The 21,677-nt window shown below is 36.7% G+C and overlaps 1 protein-coding gene across 4 annotated transcripts; it reads right to left on the bottom strand.

Moving 5' to 3' along the window:
* Nucleotides 1-2,414: 2,414 nt before the first annotated feature.
* On the bottom strand, nucleotides 2,415-19,748 carry LOC108083604 (frequenin-1). Of its 4 annotated transcripts, none has more exons than XM_017179473.3 (8): nucleotides 19,457-19,748; nucleotides 13,023-13,231; nucleotides 5,099-5,123; nucleotides 4,912-4,960; nucleotides 4,278-4,367; nucleotides 3,528-3,606; nucleotides 2,921-3,009; nucleotides 2,415-2,754 (listed from the first exon to the last, which is right to left on the bottom strand). In XM_017179473.3, exons 2-8 carry the CDS (start codon nucleotides 13,084-13,086, stop codon nucleotides 2,587-2,589), a joined length of 564 nt encoding a protein of 187 aa, XP_017034962.1. In that variant the 5' UTR covers nucleotides 13,087-13,231; nucleotides 19,457-19,748; the 3' UTR covers nucleotides 2,415-2,586. The 4 variants fall into 4 exon arrangements, with proteins under 4 accessions (XP_017034962.1, XP_070144478.1, XP_017034963.1 ...); XM_070288377.1 differs by having other exon boundaries at nucleotides 19,461-19,748; XM_017179474.3 differs by having other exon boundaries at nucleotides 19,464-19,748.
* Between the last annotated feature and the right edge of the window lie 1,929 nt (nucleotides 19,749-21,677).

Raw genomic sequence — 21,677 nt, 5'->3', positions numbered from 1 at the left:
GGCAAAATAATACCAAGAAATAGTAACTAGATGGATTTAGCAAGGACAATTTAAAGAATAAGATGCGTAACGCCTTTGGTATTTTTGTTCTTTTTTTTTGCTCTCTTGAACTTAAGTCTCTCCATTTTGTGAGAGCGAGAAGGCTATGCAAGGGCGCTACTTATCTTATTATTTTTACTGCCTTTGCTTCTAGCCATGGCACAAGTGTAGTGGGTGTATTTGTGTTTATGGGAAAGTACTGTTACTGGGTATACTGGAATAGTGGAATACTGGAATACAGGATATACTGAATACTGAATACTGGAACACTAAATACTAATTACTGAGTACGAAACGGGTTTAGTGAGTGTAAGCGGATGTGTATATGGTTTCGTATTTATAGATAGTCATCGGAATAGTAAAAACGGTTGATTGGTTTATTGAAAAATCAATGCAATAATAAAGCTGAACCGCATATAGAATAGAAATTAAATCGTATGATGGATTTTGTTCATTGTTATTTTCTACAGCTCCAACTTTGTCCTTGACACATAACATATAATATATATATGTATCTTTCTTTCTCTATTTTTCATCTGCTTCTCGTGGGTTATTTATCTTTTTTTGTTGGATATATAGACGGATATACATACATAAGTGTATATATGTTCATGTTCATAGTAGTAGTTTTTGTTGATGTTGTAGATGTGCGTTCTTTGATTAGTTTATCAATTATTAATCTCTTCATTTCGCAGCTATTTCTGGTGCCAGTTCGAGGACCTTTATCCTTCACCGCTTGCTGTTGCTGTTGTTGTTGTTTTTGTCTCCGCCTATTGTCAATATGTACGTGTTGTTGTTGTTTCTGGGTTTTCTAGTTTTCTAGTTGTTTTTTTTTCTTGTTTTTTGGTTATGGTTTCTTGTTGTTGTTACTGTTAATGGTTATTGTTGTTGGAAACGTAAAACGCTTAACAGAAAACAAGGCAAAGCTGGTAATACAGATAGAGATATATTTACTAGGGAGCGTAGAAGAGATAGTGAGACAGAGAAATATATATATATATGTATATAAAGAGAGAGATAGAGAAGATAGAGAAAGAGATAGAGCAAACAAAAGCAAACACTTGTTTTGTTAACAGCGCCTGTCGGGTATGCAACACTTTTTGCAATCACTATTTGAATTCTAATTCTAACGAAAACTTGATTGCCTTTTGTATCTCATTTCAAGTTTTTTATTTCTTTCTCTTCGAAGGGTCAAAGTGCGTTTCATGGCTGTAAGGCAGCTGGAATAAATAGGAGATGGGCTGCAATAAAAGAGACAAACCTTTCCTCAAGCAGCTCAGGGTCTTATAGCATAATATATAATAACTATAACTAAGTAGATTGTTTGCAATAAGCCAAAGAAAGTGTTTTCATTATTTGAAGAGAGAAATATATATATATATATATATATATATTCTGGTGTCCAGTTTTTGCGGTATTACTTTCTTCTGAGTCAAGGGGGGTTAACAGAGACACAGGTGAGAAGAAACGGGGGACTGGCTGCCTGACATATATATAAAAGTGTAACTGATTTATAACCCATTTAGCCTAACCTCTCGTAGTCCCCTAATCCAGACATATATCCCTTAACTTCACCCCTGTTCGTCCTGTCACTGCGGCCACTTTGCGCATCCATACACGTGGCTATATATATTATAGATGTGGATATAGTGGCTGCTATTTGATGTCGCGAGTGGAATTAGCTGACTGGGATCGAGCTGTGATAACTCGGTTAGCTTAGATAGTTTGTTTGTTTTTGCTTTGTTTTGTTTCGTTTTATTTTATTTTGTTTTGTTTCGTTTTGTTTTTGTTTTTTTATTGGCTTTCGCTTCGAAGGCTGCGCAATTGATTCGTAGGCTTAGTTCGGCTCTAATTGTATGGTTTAATTGTATAATATAATTATGCTGATTTATTCGTAGGTTTAATTAGTTTACTCGTAATTGGTGTATGCTTCAAAAATTGATTTGCGCCTCACACATTTCGTTTTAATTTGAAATTAGCATTAATTTACTTTGTATTTTCATTTATTTTAAATTTCGTTTTTGTTTTCGTTTTGTTTTTTAGTTTTTGGTTTTTCCCTTTATTGCTATGAACTGCGCTCTGACTACGCGACGATATCCTATATATTCAGATTCTGGTGTATATTTAAAAATGAATTTTCGTTTTCTGTTCAATTTTTATTGGGGGCTTCTTCCCTCTCGTTCAGTTATTCGTTATGCATATTCATACAATATATCAAAAAATTATTATCATCTTCAGTATCGCAATCGACGCGCGGAGAATCGATATTAATCGGGAATCAAGAATCGAGAAAAGCGTAGAGAGAAGAGAGAGTGAAAAGTGAAGAAGCGAATGCAAACTAAGATTTTCGTTTTGTTTAGCTTTTAGGCTTTTCGTTATTCTTTAGCTTGTTTTTTTTTTTTTTTTTTTTTTTTTGTTCAAAAATGTTTACGGTTTCAATTTCAGTATCGTTTATGGTTTATTGCACGCTTATTTTTGTTTTTTAATATTTTCTTTTTTGAATTGGAATTGGGTCTGTTATCGGTAATCGGGCATTTGTTTATCGATTTAACCACCACCTAAACTTAACGCCTGAACTATACGTGGATCAGCTTTACTACCCTCACGAAATTCTTCTAATGTTAATTTTCCATCGTGATTCTTATCCATCTGATCGAAGATCTTGTCCACACGTTTCTGCGGCGTATTCTCGTCCTCCGACTGCGGTTGCTGGCCCTGAAGAAGAGAGAGGAATGAGGCAGAAATTGGTTAGACCAAATAAGGGTTAAAGGGAACTTTAAAAGTAAATTTGTCAGTGTAGAAACATTCAGTATCATGAAGCACAGTGTAATAATAAGTGATAATTCATTGGTTCTCTTTCTGAAAAGTTAACACCACTTACCACCATCTGATATATCGCATCCACGATGTTGTACATCTCCTCGCGCGTTATATAGCCATCATTGTCCACGTCATAGAGACGGAAAGCCCCTACGAAAGACAAAAAGAAAGAAAGAAATGTGATTTAAAATCATTTGTAGAGATCGAGGAGGATAAAGAGAAAGTGGAGGGGATAAAGAGCAGGAGAAGTGGAGCATAAGGAAGACAAGAGATGGGAAAAGTAGAAGGGTAAGGAGGAAGAGAAAGAAGAGAGGGAGGAGAATAAGAAGAATAAGGCGAAATACAAGGAAAATAAAGAGTAGGAGGGGGAGAGTTAGGGAGAAAGGGGAAAATATATGAGAAAACGGAGAAGGAAGAGGAGAAAGGGAATGAACGGGAGGATAAGGAGAAAAAGGAAAAAAGGAGGAGGATACAAAATTTAGAAGTGGGAAAAGGAGGAGAAGAAGGAGGATTAGAAGGCCGAAGAGGAGAAGAAGAGGGGGGGGATAAGAAAGGGGAAAAAATAAAAAAAGAATAAAAACACGAGTAAACAAAGGAGAAGAAAGAGGACAAGGATAAGAAGTAATACAAGGAGAGGGACATTATAAAGAGAGATGATAAAAACTTACACTGCAGTTTCTCGTCCAGGTTGCCCTTCGATGTAACGGATAAGGCGCGTATGAACTCCTCAAACTCTATGGAGCCATCCTGGAGGCAGCACCAAATAAAGAGAGAGGGAAAGAAAGAGACAAAGAAAAGAGCAAAAGGAAGAAAGAAAAAAGCAGGCACGCACACAAACACATATCCGCACAGAAGTTGAGACACACACACACACACGCAGGCAGACGGAGAGACAAAGAAAGCAAATCAGTGCAGACATCAGACAGTTGACATTCTGTGGTTGTGGGGAGCAAAGGGGCAGACCACGCCCATGAGCCATAAATTATATATATATATATTTAGATGTATATAAAAAAGAATAACAAGAAGAACGCAAGGAATTTATGATCACCCATCTCATAAATGGGTAACAGCGGTTAGGGCAGGACATTAACCTGCTGAAATCAGTTTATTTTGTGGCTGTCTGAACATTTTTCGCCAACGTCAGCTTTATAGGGGAAGAGGACAGACTATGGAATACCCGTGGCACTCACTCCAAAAGTGTTGCATACCCCAAAGGCGTTTGAAAAATATGGAGTTCAGGATGCCTAAGCAGACTGACAATTATTTATATAAAGTAAAGTACTTAGTAAAGTTTTATTATTCTGAAAAAAAATATAATCTGTTGCAATTTAATTCCTATTGAGGGCGTGGTCAGCTGCCTTTTATTAAGGAAAAAGGATTGAGAGGAGTTTGTTTTTGGGGAAAGGCATACTCACATTGTTCTCATCGAAGACCCGAAAGACCAGCGAGGCGAATTTGCTGGGATCGCCTTGTGGAAAGAATTGTTTGTAGATTTTTATGAAGCCCTAGATAAAGGAAATTAGATAGTAGAGGGAAGAGAAATAGAGAAGAAATAGAAAAAGAGAGCAAGAACAGCCAAGCAAAGAAGAAATAAGAAATGTGAATGAATCAATTAGAAGCCTGGCACACATGTCGTTGAGAGTTAAGGTTTGTGTTTGAATAATGCTCGCATTAATACATTTCATTATCAACAACAATAACAGCCGACGGCGACAGCAACAAAAGCATTGTCATTAGCAGCCGGGGTCGTCAACACATCTGGCAATAACCCAAGAGCAGGCGCCAATACCGAACTTCAGGAACTCCAAGGAGGAGGGGGGCGCCCATGTCTCTGATGTTGCTGCCGTTGTTGGAATTAGCTTACATAAATCGAGAGCCTTCGGGGGTTGGGGGGTTTGGGGGCTCTCACGGATGGCGGAAAGTAACTAAATTAGCCGTTTGACTTAAATGAATTGGCCACGCTCAGGTGGAGCACACGCACGGGCACACACACATGGTCTCGTACTCGAGATACATGTCATGTTATCCTTAAGGATGCAAAGTACTTACTTGCTCTGTGAGCAGGCCATTGGGACAGTCTTTCAGGAATCCTTTGTGCCTGGCGGGAAAGAGGAGTTTGGTTTTTTTTTATATATATGTATATATAGAAATATTCAACACAAATTTGGCAAATATGTTTATGGCCCCCGCTGCTGGCATATTTCCCAAGCCTCTTATTTGCCGCACACAAACTCACCATTGACGTATTTCTTTCTCTGTGACTGCAAATGAAAACAAACAGAAAATCGAAGTGAATTAAATTTTTATGCGGCATTTGAAATATTTACAAGGTGCGAGTGGATTATTTGTGGATTATTTTGAGGTGGTTTAGCAGATATATATATATACATATATATCGCGCCCACAAGCTCTGAAGGTGGGCGGTTGCCTCTCGCCTTAATGGTACAGTGCGTTTCAGTAAATTGAGCAGGTTGAAGTATTTATTTTATGTAATTGGATTTTATTAAAAATGTATAATATCGGTTACACATTGTTTACTTGGAGTGTTGTGGAAAGTTAAAGTTTGAAATTGTATTACAAGCTATTATGGTTGTTATAGGAAATACCATAGATATATTTAATTTTTGGTGTTGGAAAATCTTAAATTTATTGTTAAAAAAAAATCTGTTTTATATTGACAATTATATTATCAATTAAAAAATGTTTAATTTTACTAAAAATTGTGCATCTAAACAACTTATATACATATATATATTATTTTCATATCAAAAATATAGCAAAATGTTATATATAGAATTTTTAGAATTAAAAACAAAATCAAGTTAATTTTAAAATATAAAATTTATATAAAAATATATTCAAAAACTCTTTTTTATATATTTTTAAAATTTGAAATGATTTTAAAGGGTGCATGAAAGTATAAAATAAATTGCTTGAGGTATTTATTTAAGTGTAATTCTGTTTTTTTTTTTTTTTGTATAATAAGTTACTTAGTACTTAGTAGTAGCCTATAGAAAACATATAAAAAATATTTATTCACAATTTCTTCTAACAAATTTTTATTTATTCTTCCCAATAAATTGTTGTATTTTACTTTTATTCACATTTTGTGAGGAATTTTAAGTCCTACAGATTTCTGTAAACGATACTCTGAGCTCTTTGGTTAATAAATAAAATATCTGTTGTCAGCTTAAATATTTCGCATTCAGTTAAATAAGATTATCATTCATTTCATTATTGATTTGACCTTTGATTGGTGGAAAAGCAGATGACCTTAGTCTGTTCTTTCTCTCAAGCTCATATGCAAATGTTAAAGTCCTAAATTATCCTTCATTGTCTTTGGACCACTGGTTCTTTTGCCTTACCCAACCTCCTGTATTACTATATATGCCGCCCCTATAGCCTCTCCTCTCCTCTCGCTAGTCATGCATAGCAATTTCCTTTGTTTTGATGGCATAAAATGTTGTGTTGGCCTAATGGCCGTTTACCAATCGTTTAAACGCCGCTGCCGTTGTCCCTTTGGGAGCCAACCTGACCGGGGCCGTATCCTGATCCTGGGCGTGTGAATGGCGCACATGTTTTCTCGGCCCAGGGTCCGGAGACCGGACTCCTTCTCGAAACGGACAACAACAACAACAACGATGGATAGTGGTCAACGGACAGGAGAGAAAAAATAAAAACATAAATTCACGCAAAATTACACACATTGGAATTGCTTTTGAGGGGGCGCTTCGTGGTCAATGGCCACCAATTTGGGCGGACAGAGGCATTACCCTCCAGGGAGTAACACCCCCTTGGGGGTGCCGGGGAGTTGGAACCAGGACTGGAGCTGGAAATGGAGCCGGAGCTGGAGACCATGGGGCTATTGACTCGCTGGCTCCCAGTTATCTGCAGCGGCCACTCGCATTATTCATAGCGCTGTGGTTCATATATCATTTGCAGACCCATTCCACAGATACCTAAAAACAACGGACCAGCGATTCGTCCACTGCACAAAATTGGTGATATTTTTACATATCATTTGTGTTGTAGAACCTAACAGAGCGTTTTATAAATTCAATCAGCTATGGAGATATTTAAGACCCTACATGGTAAGTTTTATAAGGATATATTCCATGCAGAAAAATGTATCAACAAAATTATCAAGCTTATTATTAAATCGAAAATAAGTTAAGCTTTGATCTAACGAATTTTAAAATATCGATACAATAAAGTATTCCATAGACCAAAATATCTCACTTAATATTATATTAAAAATGCCACAAGTACTGATTTATTGAATTTTAATTTATCGAAAAATATTGCTGTGAATATTAAAATATCGATAAAAGTACGATATAAATAAAATATCGCAAATAGCTTTGATCTATCGAACTTTTAAATATCAAAAAATATCTCATTTAACATTAAAATATCGATATTCTCTTTTTCTATTATACTGCTCCAAAATATATTTAAATTTATTTATTAATATTTATTTAATCGATTTATAAATCTTATTTTTGATTAAGTTATTTACTTAACACTAAAATAGTATATAAATTATAAATTTATATAATGGTTTTTTTTCTTGTGCACTTCCTTTCCCGCTCCCCCCTTCTGCACCCTTCTCAGCTAGGCTATCATTTTTCATTTTGATTAGCTGACTGGCAAAGGAATCGCAGCAGCATTTGCATTTTAATTAGCCGCAGAAAGAAGAGCTCTTCTGTGCGTTTATCCCCTCCCCCTAACGTTGCCGCATTATTTGTTGTCCTTATCCCGAAGGGAATGTCAATCCAATGAAGTCAACAATTGCCATAGCCAGCGCCAGGAGCAGAATTGATTGGTAATCGATATGGCCTGGCTAACACAGACTGACAGACAGGCAATCGTAATACCCTGCACACCCCTCTGAACACTGAATGGGCCACCAGTTCTCTTTTTTTTTTTTTTTTTGTATTATTGACGTGTGGCATGTAAAAATATAACGGCATTTACGGGCCAGCATTGTTGTGCGTTGTGTGTTGTTGGTTTATTCTTCTTTTTTTCTCCACTTGTTCGCCTGTATTGATTGTAAATAAAGCGCATATTGCTCATACGACTTGTTGCCATCAGTAGCAGTAGCAGTACCAGTTCCAGAGCCCCATTCAGCGGATTGCATTTCCATACCTTACACCATAATAGTACACACACGCCATACACCCCCCTCACACACACAAAGAGGGCATTCAAATAGCACGAGTCATTCTGTCAGCTCGAGTTGGGAATGAAAAAGATTGCGGATCAGCTTTGCAGGATGCCAGGCGGATGACTCAAATATCGAATTGTGGTGAGAGAGGGGGTTGCGCTGCTGTGGCTCACCTTGAAGGATATAAAGGAATACACATGCCACAGTCACCCTTCAAAGGGGATACATGTATATTCCTCCGATGACCGTGCATAACATATTCATTCCGTTGTGCCAATTGTCATATGGCACTGTTAGCTCACTCAAACAATGACAATTATGCATAGAAACTAGTGATGAAACATATTTCATATATTTCACATATCATATTCTTTTAACCTTTAATATACAACTTTGTTATTGATTTTATACAATGAAGGCTTGTTTAAAATATGTATTTAATATATATTCAATTTCAGTTTGATTTACAAGAAGAGCTATACAATATTATATACATTTATCAAAAGTTTATGGATTTTTGTTGTATATTTTAAGGTATTATTAATATTAAAAGTTAACTTAAAATGTATGTTTAATGTTCGAATCTATATAATGAATTTTTAAACTATGTATATATCCCCTAAACCTTATTCTTTTGGTTTAATTTCTTTGTAAAATAAAGTAAATTTTTAATTCTCCTCCTACACTTATAAAAATTTGTATCCAAAATGGCCCTAAAAAGTTATTTTCGCTTTGAAATTTCACGTTTAAAAGGAACCAAAGGCGTGTCGCCCTAGATTCCATTGGAGAACTAAAAAATCCGAGGGGAAAACATAAGAATAACTGCAATTATACATATATCTTTTTTTGAATATTTTTAGAAAATTTGTCTTAAAAAAAAAAACCCCAAAACTAAGAAAAGTTTTCGAGAACTAAGTACAAATTTCAAAGAATTTAGGGCAAGTCTCGATAAATGAAATTATTTCTAAAATCAAGAAAAAATATAGCTCTCTCAAATCTAGGGGAATTTTTCTTAAGTCTAATAATATTTTTATAAGTGTACAACTTAATCAGCATTATGCAAGTTATTTTGTTGTAGTTCAGACTTAGTTTTCATTTGTTTACTTTCTCTTTTACTTTTTTGCAGAGCTCACTAGCATTTAAATAACCATGAAAAATGTTGACAATTCCAGTAACTATTACAACAACGACTCCAAATGAAACAAATTGAGTGGAATTAGGGCTTTGATCAAAAGGCTTGCCTCTCATTCAATTAAATTTCCTAATGCCCGACCCATAACTAAAGCAAAAACAACACCTGTGGGCCAAATGGTTGTTCGGACCCTAATTCGTAGTGAATGTGTGGCCTAAACGCACTAAGGGATTTGCATTTTATGGGACTGGCTGGTGTACTGGCTGTTTCTCGCTCGGTCTAATCAAATTTCTGTCTGTTTATTTATTTATTTCATTGCCTCTGACGGCGCAGAGGGTTAAGACGTAACTGAGTTTAATGTCCAATTGATTGGCATGTCAATGGACAGAACAAATATTGACCGAGGCCAGCAGAAATTGCTCATACGACCCGTTGGCAATAAACAGAGTCCTTAGTTGATTCATTTGTTTTGCCTGGCCAAACAAATCCGGGCCAATCAGCAGCTGTAACAGTGTATCCCAGCAGTATTTGGGATTTTCGTGGAAGAGAAAAAGAGAGAGGATTACAATTATTGAGTTGCATATTTAAGCAGGGACTAAGCCTCTACTTTTGCGCCCACATTTTCCACTAAACCAGAGAGGGAGGGAGGTGGAAAGGCAAATAACTTAAAGAAAAACCCATTAAAAAAAAAAACGGAACGTTGAAAACTTTGGCAGCAATCTGTCAACACTTTCCTTGGCTTCCTTTTTCTTGTTGGCCAGGTGCCCGCAAATACCCGTCGGTAATTATTTATATGCCCTTCTTAACCCCTAACCTTGGCGGGACCACAGAATAAGAAAATACAGAGGGATGGAAAGCAAAAAAAAAAAAAAAAAAAAAAAAAAAAAAAAGAAAAAAAACGAAAGCAATTAGTCACAAAGTTTCGGGGCTTGAAAAGTTTCTGACTTGCATTTTTAAGGAGCCCCCAAAATGGCCGCAACCGAAGGGCGCTAAGTAAATGTAATGTCCTGCTTAAGAGCGTAAGGAGCCCAGAAAGGAGAAGGACAAAGTTGCGGCCAACGAAGGGAAGCTTCACAAAAGATACAACAGCAAAAAAAGGCTCTTTGAGACGTAAAGGCGATGTTGTAACTAATAGTAACAGTTAACACAACAGGCAAATGTATGGCCAGTAACAACAACAGGTAACAGGTAACAACAAACAGGTAACCCCCAATAACAGTTGGGTAAACTACAGTATCGTTAAAGGTAAAGGTAAAACCGAGCAACAAAGCACACAATTAATGTTAAGCCCGGGGCGGGGACCTCGTAAAAAGTGAGCTCGGAATGGTAGTATTAACATAAAGAGCACTAAAAGCTGAAAAAAGCAGCAAGGATATCAATGCCAGGAGACTGTTGCACTCGAAAAGCTTCAACTAGAAGCTGTCGCAAATGCACAACACAAAACAAAAAACACACAGAAAGTTGGCTGCCTTTCACTCGGGTTGTTTAAGGATTAAATAGAGAGTCTCAAGCGATTTTGGGTTACTTTTATTGCTTACAAAATAACTTTAATTCTCTTGTTAGACTTGAAAACTTGAGAGCCAAAAGCTAAAATCAATGTATTTTATCAAGCTCTTTTGGAATTACCAATTAAATTAAAATTTTGAGGAAACTTGTGATTGTAAGTCCTTCATGCTTTGATTTTTTGAATAATGAAAGAGTGGCAAATATATATCTAATGCATTTTGGATTGTAATCAATACGAAACTCTATTGAAATGGTTTATTTATTTGTTTTTTCTTTATTATTCCTGGGACTCAAGCCATACGAGGGTATTATAAATTGGGGCCAACAGGAAATATAGGTATTAGGTATCATATTAAAAATATAATAAGCTTTAATATACGAAATTTTATTCATCGAAAATATCGATATATACGATAAATTTATTTATTTTATTTTATTCGATATATTACACAAGATATCGATTTATGGCGCTCATAATCATATCCAAATTTTAACAAAGCGAAATTATATATATCGAAAATATCGAAGTTACATTAAAGTTATTGCGAAATCTACGAAAAAATGTATTTAATTTATTTCATTCCATATATTACAGAATATCGATTTATTGCACTTATAAACATATATCGACCTTCGCATCAAAAATCGATGCAGTATACATTTATCGATATTTTCCAAGATCCCTCCTTGAAGTAACCTTTATGGAAAGGTACATTTTTACCCTTTTTCCTTTCTTTTAAATGAATACTTAGAGCCTTGCCTATCAGTTATCGCCTAGTCAAGAACACTCTATTGACTTCCGCCTTCTTGCAAAGGCTAAAGGTATATTATTTCTAGCTAAAATCAGCTTAAAGCAGCAATAACTGCAACTGTCAGTTACAGCAGCAATAACATGTCAATGTAACAAAGTAGCAGTAAAAGTGGCTACGGCAAAAAAGCGATAAAATTAAACCATAAATGTCAAGTGCCTCGCCAGATTTCCGACAACACGGAGAAAGGAGAAGCGAAAAGCGAGAACCCAAGCCGATACCGATATCGATACCGAAAACGAACCCGAGTCCTGGCAATTGACCTAGCAAGCACATGCTATCCGCACTCCATTTATGCACCGAGACGAACTCCCGTGCCGGCTAATCCGGGCGGAGTTTCTCAATCGAATCCGGCTCAGATGTTCGCCGTCAGTTGGGTGACTTTATTGCCATCGGTCGAAGACTGATGAGTCAGTTTGCCATCGAGTAAGTTCTGGAAAAACACTTTTGAATTATGCATCCTATATCTGGAACGGGGGAACGCGGAAAAGTGTCTGCACCTTTCCGTATTTTGATTGATGCTCGGGCAAACGAAAAACAAAAACAAATCAAAATGAGAAAATGCCAATCGTGGAAAATGGGGAATGGGATATATGATGGTGGTGAGGGGTGAGAAAATACTGTGTTCATACTAGCATAAATGCCAGGCCAAAACAAACAAATAAATAAATAAGAAAACGGAATTATTACAAGGTAAAAGGGAAGAGACAACTTGGCTCAAAGACACTGTGGATGAGGAAATAATAAAAAGAAAAGAAAGAAAAGCTGGATAAATTGCGATTGATAAAGTGTTTATTAAAGGTGTCAAGGGAGAAATGGAAAATGGAAAGGGAAAATGCTCAAAACAAGCTCAACGATTGAAGTACCACTTTAAATTAACCATTTCGACTTGTTCTTATGCCTTTTTACAACATTTTCTTGAAATTTGTAATGCAAAATTGCAAATTGGTAAGCTTGGGAATGCCGAAGTTAATATACCCTTGCCACCCAAAATTTTACCCAACCTTTGCCTAGCTTTAAACGTTACTTTAAAAATGTATATGTACAAAATTAAGGTTTCCTCCATGGTAAAACCTCACTAATAATTTTAACAACAGGTAGATCAGCGGTGAAATGCAAGCAAGCACCGCTATTTTATATGCAAAGGAGAAGTCAGTGGAAAAAAATATAGCTCTAAAAAAATAATAACCTTTAATATATAGAATTTTAAATATCGAAATATATCGAATAGTTAACATTTAAATATGGATGTATCGAAAAATATTATATTACTGTATTCTGTCGATGTTTGATATAAACATATAAATATACAGAATAACGATAAAATATCGCTTTATACAACCTCTAATATGGATATTTTATGCAATTCTTAATTAAAATAATGAATAAACCACAAAGAGCTCGAAAAAACAAAACTTGTTATAGAATTTCTCAAAACTTGTATACAATTATTCATAAAAGATTTATAGTATGAGTATACAACTGAAAGGCACTGTACCATTTTATCGTTAGCATGTATTTTATGATTTCAGTTTATTGTACTTACAGTATGTGTCTGTTGTTAAGCGATCAATGGTATCCTGTTTCAACTTGGAGCTCTTTTTTCCCATGTTGGTTTTGTTGTTTGTTCTCCTGGTTGTTGCCGCTGTTTTTGCTTTTGTTCCTTTAGTTGATAGTTTTTTTTGCACTTGACTGCTATTGCTTTTTAGAGGCAAACTTTTTTGCTGCGCAAGTTCTTCTTACTTTTGCTTATTTCTGTTTTGTATTATTTTTATTTATTATTATTATTTATTTTATTATTTTTTTTTTTTTGTTGGGATATCCAAAAGTTTTCAATAAGTATTTTAATATGCTTTTTAATGCCCCCATACAAAACAAAACAAAAATTAAATGCAGGTCAAAGGAGAAAAAAGTGCGAAGGAATTTCTCAGCACATTTATCTATCGATTTTTTCGATAACTACCAGGAAAAGTTTATGAAAAGTTTCACTCAGATTTTCTTCTCACTTGGGCCACTGTTTAAAAGTTTCGAGGAGTTTTCGTAGAATTAAAGGGTATGTGAAGTGGTCTTATCTGACGGATTTCTGATACCCACTTGTGTCTATTTCCACATCGGGAAGCATCCGTTAAAGTTATCGATAAGTACTTAAATTTTTTTATATAGTAAACAAATAAAAGAATGCTTATTTTAAGATGTATGTGTATTTATAGATATTTTTGATACTTTTCAACAAGTTTTATTCGAGTTATAGAGTTACGGAGCTGCCTAATGCTTCCTTTGGGAACTTTTCATCAAAGTTATCGTTTATCCCATGTGTCCCGGCTTCAATTCAAAACCATTCTCGAAACCCATAATGATTAGAGTTTTCTGGGGGGGTTTTCTGTTCAATTAGTGATTTTTGCCGACAACGAAAAGCGACAACAAAGACTATGATTATAACGAGCACAGGGGCGTGGCAAGGTAGGCGACTGGGGATTTTGTGTTTCTCTCTGCCCAGCTCCTCTGGAAAAGCCCGCAGCGAACGGGTTAGCGGGTCGAAAAAGGCATAAAAATACACAGAGTGACACTTTTCAGGTCAACTCTCGACTCGAACTTTTCATGACAGTTGGCAACACAAACAAGAAGGGAAAACTAATGTCAGAAAGCCGAAGTCTGTATACCCTAGCGGTTAGAACATTTCATATTATATAGCTCTCAATGTAATCGTTTAAGTTTTATGATATTTAAACCATATTAATAAATAGATTTAAAGATTTATTTCTTATACATTTTCAAAGATTCTTATGACAGCAATAAAGTCATCCGATTGGGTTCGATTTTACTAAATACCTTTACTATCTACAATAACAATTAGACATTTTACATATTAACCAAAACTGAGGGAGGACTTTGCATCAAAACGGATAGAGGTTCATGGCTAGGTCTACTCGGCTGTTGATGCCGACTTTATAGCAATTTCAAATTTCTGACTACAATGATAAAACCCTGCCAGGGCATAAAAAAGCGCCATAAGAGGGGGCTCGGTGCAGAGGCTGCAAACAAAAGCGCATAAAAACTTAACCCTGTGTGCCGAGTGGGTGGGCTGTGGGCGGTGTTCTCTCTGTCCGCCTTCTGCGGTTGACGCGAATGGCATAAAAATAAGTTGCCTTTGTTTTTTCTTTTTTTTTTGTTCTCTCCTTTCTCTCAGTCCCCGGAGAAATGGAGGTGGATATGGTAGGGAGGGGCTGCTGCATGGCTATGAAATAAATTCAGTTAATTTCAGATGCAGTCCCACAGAGATGTCGCATGCAAAACGCTGGCATCAAGTGCAGCAATGAAATCAAAAACACTCGATCCCAAAAGGAGTGAAGGTCGGCCAGGGGAAAAGACCAGATCCGAGGTTATTTTGGATATACCGATTCCCAGGGTTCAGAGCGTATCTTTTCCAAAAAGCCCAAAATATTCGGGGTTTTTGGTGTATTAAAATTCAAAAAGGTGCCCCAGTTATTCAATTCGTTTATTTCTCTGGGCCTTTATGCATATTTTGTTTTGATTACATCGTTTTTAAATTAATATCAATTAGTTTTGTGCATTTCTGTGTACACTTTAGCATTTTTAAACCGTTTCCAATCTTTTTGAAGTCATTGATGATCTGATCAGGATCTGAGATCAGGTTCTTATATTTAAATTATGTTTTTTTCTAATATTTGGTACATTTTAAATCCATTATCCCTATCTTTTACTTAGACTAGCATTTTCTGATGGTTTAGCAAAGAGATATTTCCCAGAATACTCAAAATGCATTCAAAGATATAGGATTGAGTTCGAACCAATATGGATTCAGGCTACACCTTTCTTCGAATACTCGAAATATCTTTTGTGAAATTTATTCAAAATAATTATAATCGAAAACCATATCTGATTCTTTCGATATGGACAAGGTAAAACTTATATGTATTTCCAATTACTGCTGGTGACCCCATTACCTGGTTTCTTGCCTCTCTTAACGAACTCTTTTATTATGGAGGTGAGCACAATTATGTAAAGCTTTGCTCGCTGCAGAGACCCTCAATATCTTCGTTCAAGTCGGGTGAAATTCTTGTTGCTTTTGACTTTGTTTGTTTACAAAACTGTCACACACACACACACATAGACAGACACACACTTGCTCGCCCACACACAGGCTCTCTCTGTATCGCCCCCTCTCTGTCTGCTGTGAACATGAGCCATTGGCATTTGCTAACTAAACACACTTTGGCTGTGCTTCTCTGTTTCTGCCTCCGTGGGTGAGTGTGGGTGTGTGCGCGAGTGTGTGTTATCATGTCAGGTGTGCTTGTTCTCCTGCGTCATGTGGCTGTATGTGTGTCTGTGTGTGTGTGACTGTCTATGCCTGTGTGCGTTTGTCGCAGTGTTTCAGTTTCATTCTGTTGCCTTTTACAACGAGCAACGAGCAGAAATTTGTTCACACTAAAAATATTTTTACGTTTATTTCGTTCACAGCTGGCTGCTAATGCAGTGCCAACGAGCGAGATGGCACGATGCACGAGGTCCTTTTCCCATTTCCCCATCTCCCCATCCTCTCATCTCTCCCCCTTGCGCCCAGTGTCTTGGCTTGTAACTCGACTCGTTTATCTGTCTGAATGTGTCCCAGTCCCTCATCTTCTCTCTCCTCTCTCCTCTCTCCTCTTCGTGTGTGCTTATTTTTTACGCTGCAGTGTTGTTCTCCAGCCTCCTGCCTCCTTTCGTCTTCATCTGCCCATTCTCCTCTTCACCTCTTCTCCTTCCATTTCTTTGGTTGCGTGTTCATCTCGCGTTTAGCCCGCGAGCATGCAACACTTTTCTCGCACTCATCTTCTCGCTCGACACTCGCCAACAAAAATGGGAAATGGGCATAGTGGGAGAGAGAGTGTTAAGCGAGGCGGGAACGCGGCGAATGGAACGCAGCTATGCGCAAAGTTATTCGAATGAAATGGATTCTATGCGATACGCGAATCGAGCTGAAATACACCAGAAAAAAACCCAATTGTCACGCCAGGGGCCATCTAATCTTTGAGGTTCGATCATATTTAATAGAATTAAACCGATTGAAAATACCAACAGTAACTGGAATGGAACAGGGTTTTGGAATGTTGATTGAGCAACAGAACAGAGTAAAGTATATTTTAAATATTACCCTTTCTACAAAAATTCGATTAGTTTAGTTTCAATTACACATTTGTTCAAACTTAATAACAATTTATCATTATCCTGTTGCAAACTTTAATAAAATGTAAATGAAATAATTTGAAATTTGAAGGAGGAATGCCATGAAAAATAAACTATTTATATTTCCATGACGTTCCCCATTCCAATATTAAATTGTTTTATTTCCATTTAGAATTTGAGAATGGAATGGGAATGCATGGGAAATATTAATTAAAGCATTGCTGTTCAGGAATATTAAAAATGAATTTGAGTGCGTAAAAAAAAACAAAGTGGATTGAAAAAAAAATGAATAAACAAGACATTTTTCTAAAATTAAATCTCAATTAAAATGACAATTTGAAATTAGAATACCAAACTTAACCATTCTTGGTCTGGTTCCTTAATTATCCTTAATTGGGATTTCTTATTTATATATATTATATACTTAATAGACTTTTTACAACCTTAACTTAAATCAAATCCCAAATATTAATATTGTTCACAAATTTTAATAAATTTCAATACAGAAAATCTAAAAAAAAAAAAGTACCCAACTATAAAGCAATATTATTTTATTTTTTCCCGTGTAAAAATGCAAATAAAGATAGAGAGATGGCCAGAAGAAAGGAAAGAGGCGAGAAGAAGGACTGCAAAGTTCCCCTAGATATTGCGGAGGTGGTAAATTAATTTTTACATCCACCGCATCCAGGGCTACCCAAAAGCGATGAATGACAAAAACGCCAGCGAATATGAAGCGAATGACTCGATGCCAGGACAATGCACAACGCGAAGGCTTCCCAGGACTTAAGCAGGAGACGGTTGCAGCTTGAAGGATGCTGCTGGTGGATTGCAATCAACTTGGCGAGGCGGATTGGGTTTGCCTAAATGTCAGTCGTGACTACCTTAAGGCGATTGCATTAGGCCAGGATCAGGGCAACCGTTGGCAACGGTGGAGGGGAACTAATCTCAGAAAAATGGAGAATGGAAAATTCCTTAGAGCATTTAATAGGGAATTCATGGATGCCATTAATATTGAAGGAATTATGGTGAAAATATGATGGATTAAATTAAATTTTATTATGTATATTAAAAAGGTATTTATTTGTTTATTAAAAATAATTATAGCTCCTTTTAGGGAATGTTTTTTATCAAAATTATACTTTAAAACCCCTCTTCCCCAAGTCGGTGTCCTTAAAACTTAAATATCTCTACTTCTGTATCATTCATTCGGCATAGATTGCATCGCTTAAGGCCCCCGGACAGACAGATTGCCCAATTTGGTTACAAATGAGAGTGGCATGGAGATCTTATCCTTCGGATTGCCTGCTACTACTACTACTACTACTACTATTTCTCGTGTCCGCTTTTCAGCTCATGCTAATTCCCGGGATTTTCTCGTTAACTGCTTTTGGCCATGGCCAATTATCGAAATAATTGATGCAAATTAAAATGCATTTTGTAGCCATGTTATGTTTTGTCACTCTCCATCTGGGGGGGCTGAGTCCTGAATCCAGCCATATAGCTTTATATGAGGCTGTTAAAGGAAAACGAGGAAATGACACGCAAGGTGAGAGCTGCATTTGTGATTACGGACGGATTGTGTGCGGATGATTGCGACCATTGATGGCAACAGGGGCGGCATGGAAAGGATAGATGGATGGATGGAGTGCACCCCTTTAGCCCACAAAACTGATGAGTCCTTGGAGGTCAAGTCTGAGCGAGCAAAGGGGGAGCAACTTATTATTTTTGTCTGGGAACTTAAATCTTTTATAAATATATACTCTTGATCATTTTACACTTGGAAATATAAATATACGACCAAAATCCAAAGGATATTTGGACTTAATATTCGATTCTGACATCATAAATGTTAACATCCTTGTTTTTGCTAATATAAACTTCCTAATATAAAACATCCTGAACAAGCTAATATAAAACTACCAACAAATAAAATGTCCTTCTTTTACCTTTCACTTTTAATTTAATTTATGTTCTGGCTTGGCCCTATTTTGTTGCCTACTTCTAGGCATCATTTCAATAGATTTTGAAATCAACAGCAATTCATATAGCGTAAGAGGTATTCGCCCCCGAAAAATGGCCCTGCCGTTCTTGTTGTTTACATAATCCTTCCACGTTGTTTCGCTGTCTGTGGGTGTCCTTCCCCACCTGCCCCAGCTCCCTCTGTTCACCGCCCACTGTATTTCTTTTTTTTTTTAGCGGCAGCTGCTGGACCGCAAAACGTAAATTTGGGTCAAGTTTTGTAAGCGTAACGAATGCCAGGAGCCAGAACCCAAAAGAACCGAGCCCAAAGAACGAAACCCAAACCATTCCATATGCATAAATGCGAAATCTGCTATCTCTTTCGGTTGTGTGTGTGTGTGACTGAGCCTTTTGTATAAATTAATCTTTGACTGCCGCACAAAAGTATGCTACACAAATATAAATAAACACTTAATCTCCCCCATTGTTTGTCCTTGTTTAAGTGTGTGTTTGTGTGCGTGTGTGTTTGTGTTTCTGTTGCTTTGGTTGCTTTTTGCCGTTTTACTGTTTGTTGTTTTCTTTTTTATCACAACTATTATTGTTTGTGTCCGTAATGTTTTCATTTAATTCATCTTCTTGGCGTTTGAATTAGATTTTTTTGGCACTTTTAAATACTTTTTACTTTTTTTTATATAAATTTCAATTTATTATATTCTTTCTTTTTTTTACCACGAAAACCGAAAAAAATAGAGTTGTTGTTTAAACTATTCGAGGGGAAAATAACTTGCAAAAAATAGATATATATATATATATGTAAATATAGATGGGAAAACAAACCAACTACAAGTAATTGCTTTGTATATTTGTTGTCGTTTTTTTATTATTATTGTTGCTGGTTATTATGGTTGCGGCTGTTGTTGTCTGTGAACCGAGAGCGCGTTTTGGCCTGCTTTCTTTTCTTTTTTTTTTTTTTGTATTTTTTGCGAAGGCTTTCTTTATCAGCCGAGAGCTGCGTTGCGTTTGTTTGGCGGTCAAATCAGCGACTGAAAGCGCTCACGGAATACGGACCACGGGAATACGGAATACGGATTGCGGCGAACTGCGGCACGCTGCTGGCTGTGCTGGTGTGTGTGTGCGCCGTCGACGACTGAGAAGCACCACTTTTGCGTTAACATTCTCAATGGACGCGTGGTGAATACACGGCCCCGTAGGCGACTTATGTAACGCACACCAGTGCAGCACATTCACGAAGAAGGTGCAGGCCAACGGCGAAGCTTCTCACCACCACCACACACACACTCAACACTCTCTCGCAAAACTCACCACACCGCGTTTACACACGCACGCCAGGCGGTCGGCCTAGTGTGCGTGTTGAGTCGTATCTGTGTGGGTGTTAAAAGCTGAAAAGCAAGAACTTACAACAAAAAAAAAACAAGCCAAGCTAGGACACCAGCGGAGGACCGAAAACAAAGGAACAAAAAAAAAAAAGAGAGAAAGAAAAAAACAGGCAAGCAAGGAAAAAGAGGTAAAAAACAAAATGGTTAAGAGAGAAGAGCAGAGCAAAGGATGGCGCAAGTTGAACTCCATGAAAAACCCGTGGACACAAAGTCCTTCCCCCGGAAAAGAAACAGAAGCCTTCGACAATTACCAAAAGCTGGCAATAGTCTTAGATAAGAGGGCCAAATCGCCGAATAGCTGGAAAAAAAAAGTCAAACCAGAACTGGGACAATCAGCCAAGTAGTTGGCGGTAAATTTACCCCCCAGAATTTCTATACACATGGGGAAAAGATACTATAGCTCTTACTAGTATATCTGGGGGGTCTAAAATATGATTATAATACAATTTACAAAGAAGTAATGCATTTAATTTGTTCTCTTCTTTGAGATCAAAGTCAATTTGCTTAATACACATGAATGTTATCTTTCCATCTCGCTCACACTCAACTCAAATGCTTAGCCGTTTTACGAACCAGGGTTTCAAACGATGGTTTGATCAAAAATTTAAGTTTTATTTGTTTTCAGTTATCTTCTTATGTTCTTATATTTAAAATTTAGCTTTTTTATGTTTTCAAGCATCAAAATATCCTTTGTTTTTTATCTTTGTTCTAGGTACCTCTTAGTCCTAGTTAATAGCAAATTATCAAACTAACATGTACTATTTTCTCAACGTGTAAAAACAGCAGTTGCTGGGGTAAAAGTAATTTTATCACCAAAGCGGCAGATACGGCGGAATCGTAAAGCCGGGAAATGCGTATACGCACTCAGCCAGTGGCAGACGCACCTCAAGAGCGACTCCTGGCTAGCTTCACTAACTCCCCTTTCCCTATTCGGGATCCCTCTTATTCCTCAATGACGTGGCTGGGTAACAATCCAGCAATCCAACAAACGAACAAACAAAACAAATACATGGCATAACACGATAATAATAAAAATACAAACATTTGCCATTGCGTGTCCCTCAATGACGTAACCCCCCCTGAAAACACACTTAAAGAGGGAGAGGGAGAGAGAGGGAAGAGAGAAAGACAAGGACTGAGCTGAAACCACAGCAAAGGACCAAAAACGGGGCAAGTTCGGTTCCAGTTGCGTTGCCCCTCTAGAAATTTACATTTTTCTATGTGCGTACGTACAGTGCGGCTAGGTAGTGTAAGGCCTAGGTAATGCATAGAAAATCTCTACATATTAGAAAATTTGTCTGCTGTCACACGTTTAATATGTACCAATACTTTCTCATTGTGATTTGGTGGTCAAATCTGGTCGCTCTAAGAGTTTAAATTTAGTTTAATTTATATATTTATCTTTTGACTATATACTAAGTTCCCACACAGATCATTTTATATTCATTTAACCGATTTTCAACTTTTAATCTTATTAGTAAACCTGTTACATTATTTCCTATTTTAAGGTTCCGTGTCCCCGAATAAGGACTTGAGAATTTCTAATTCACCTAATAGTTTCTTATGATTAGTTTAGTAATAACAATAGTTTAATAAAATAAAATATTTACTATTTTTTTGCATGTCTATCTCATATATATTTCGTTTTTTATTTTTTGTGA

The sequence above is a fragment of the Drosophila kikkawai genome, chromosome X, assembly GCF_030179895.1.
Source record: "Drosophila kikkawai strain 14028-0561.14 chromosome X, DkikHiC1v2, whole genome shotgun sequence".
NCBI lineage: Eukaryota > Metazoa > Arthropoda > Insecta > Diptera > Drosophilidae > Drosophila > Drosophila kikkawai.
The sequence above is the reverse complement of the archived record's forward strand: the minus strand, read 5'-3'. Positions and strand labels throughout refer to the sequence as shown.

What these genes read in the sequence shown, in the direction of transcription:
- LOC108083604 (XM_017179473.3), bottom strand. Translation starts at nt 13,086, where the DNA reads ATGGGAAAAAAGAGCTCCAAGTTGAAACAGGATACCATTGATCGCTTA. An exon ending in ATGGCCTGCTCACAGAGCAA is followed by an intron (nt 4,368 to 4,911) that starts GTAAGTACTTTG and finishes TCCTTTATCTAG; the next exon opens with GGCTTCATAAAAATCTACAA. An exon ending in CCTGGACGAGAAACTGCAGT is followed by an intron (nt 3,010 to 3,527) that starts GTAAGTTTTTAT and finishes TGTCTTTCGTAG; the next exon opens with GGGCTTTCCGTCTCTATGAC.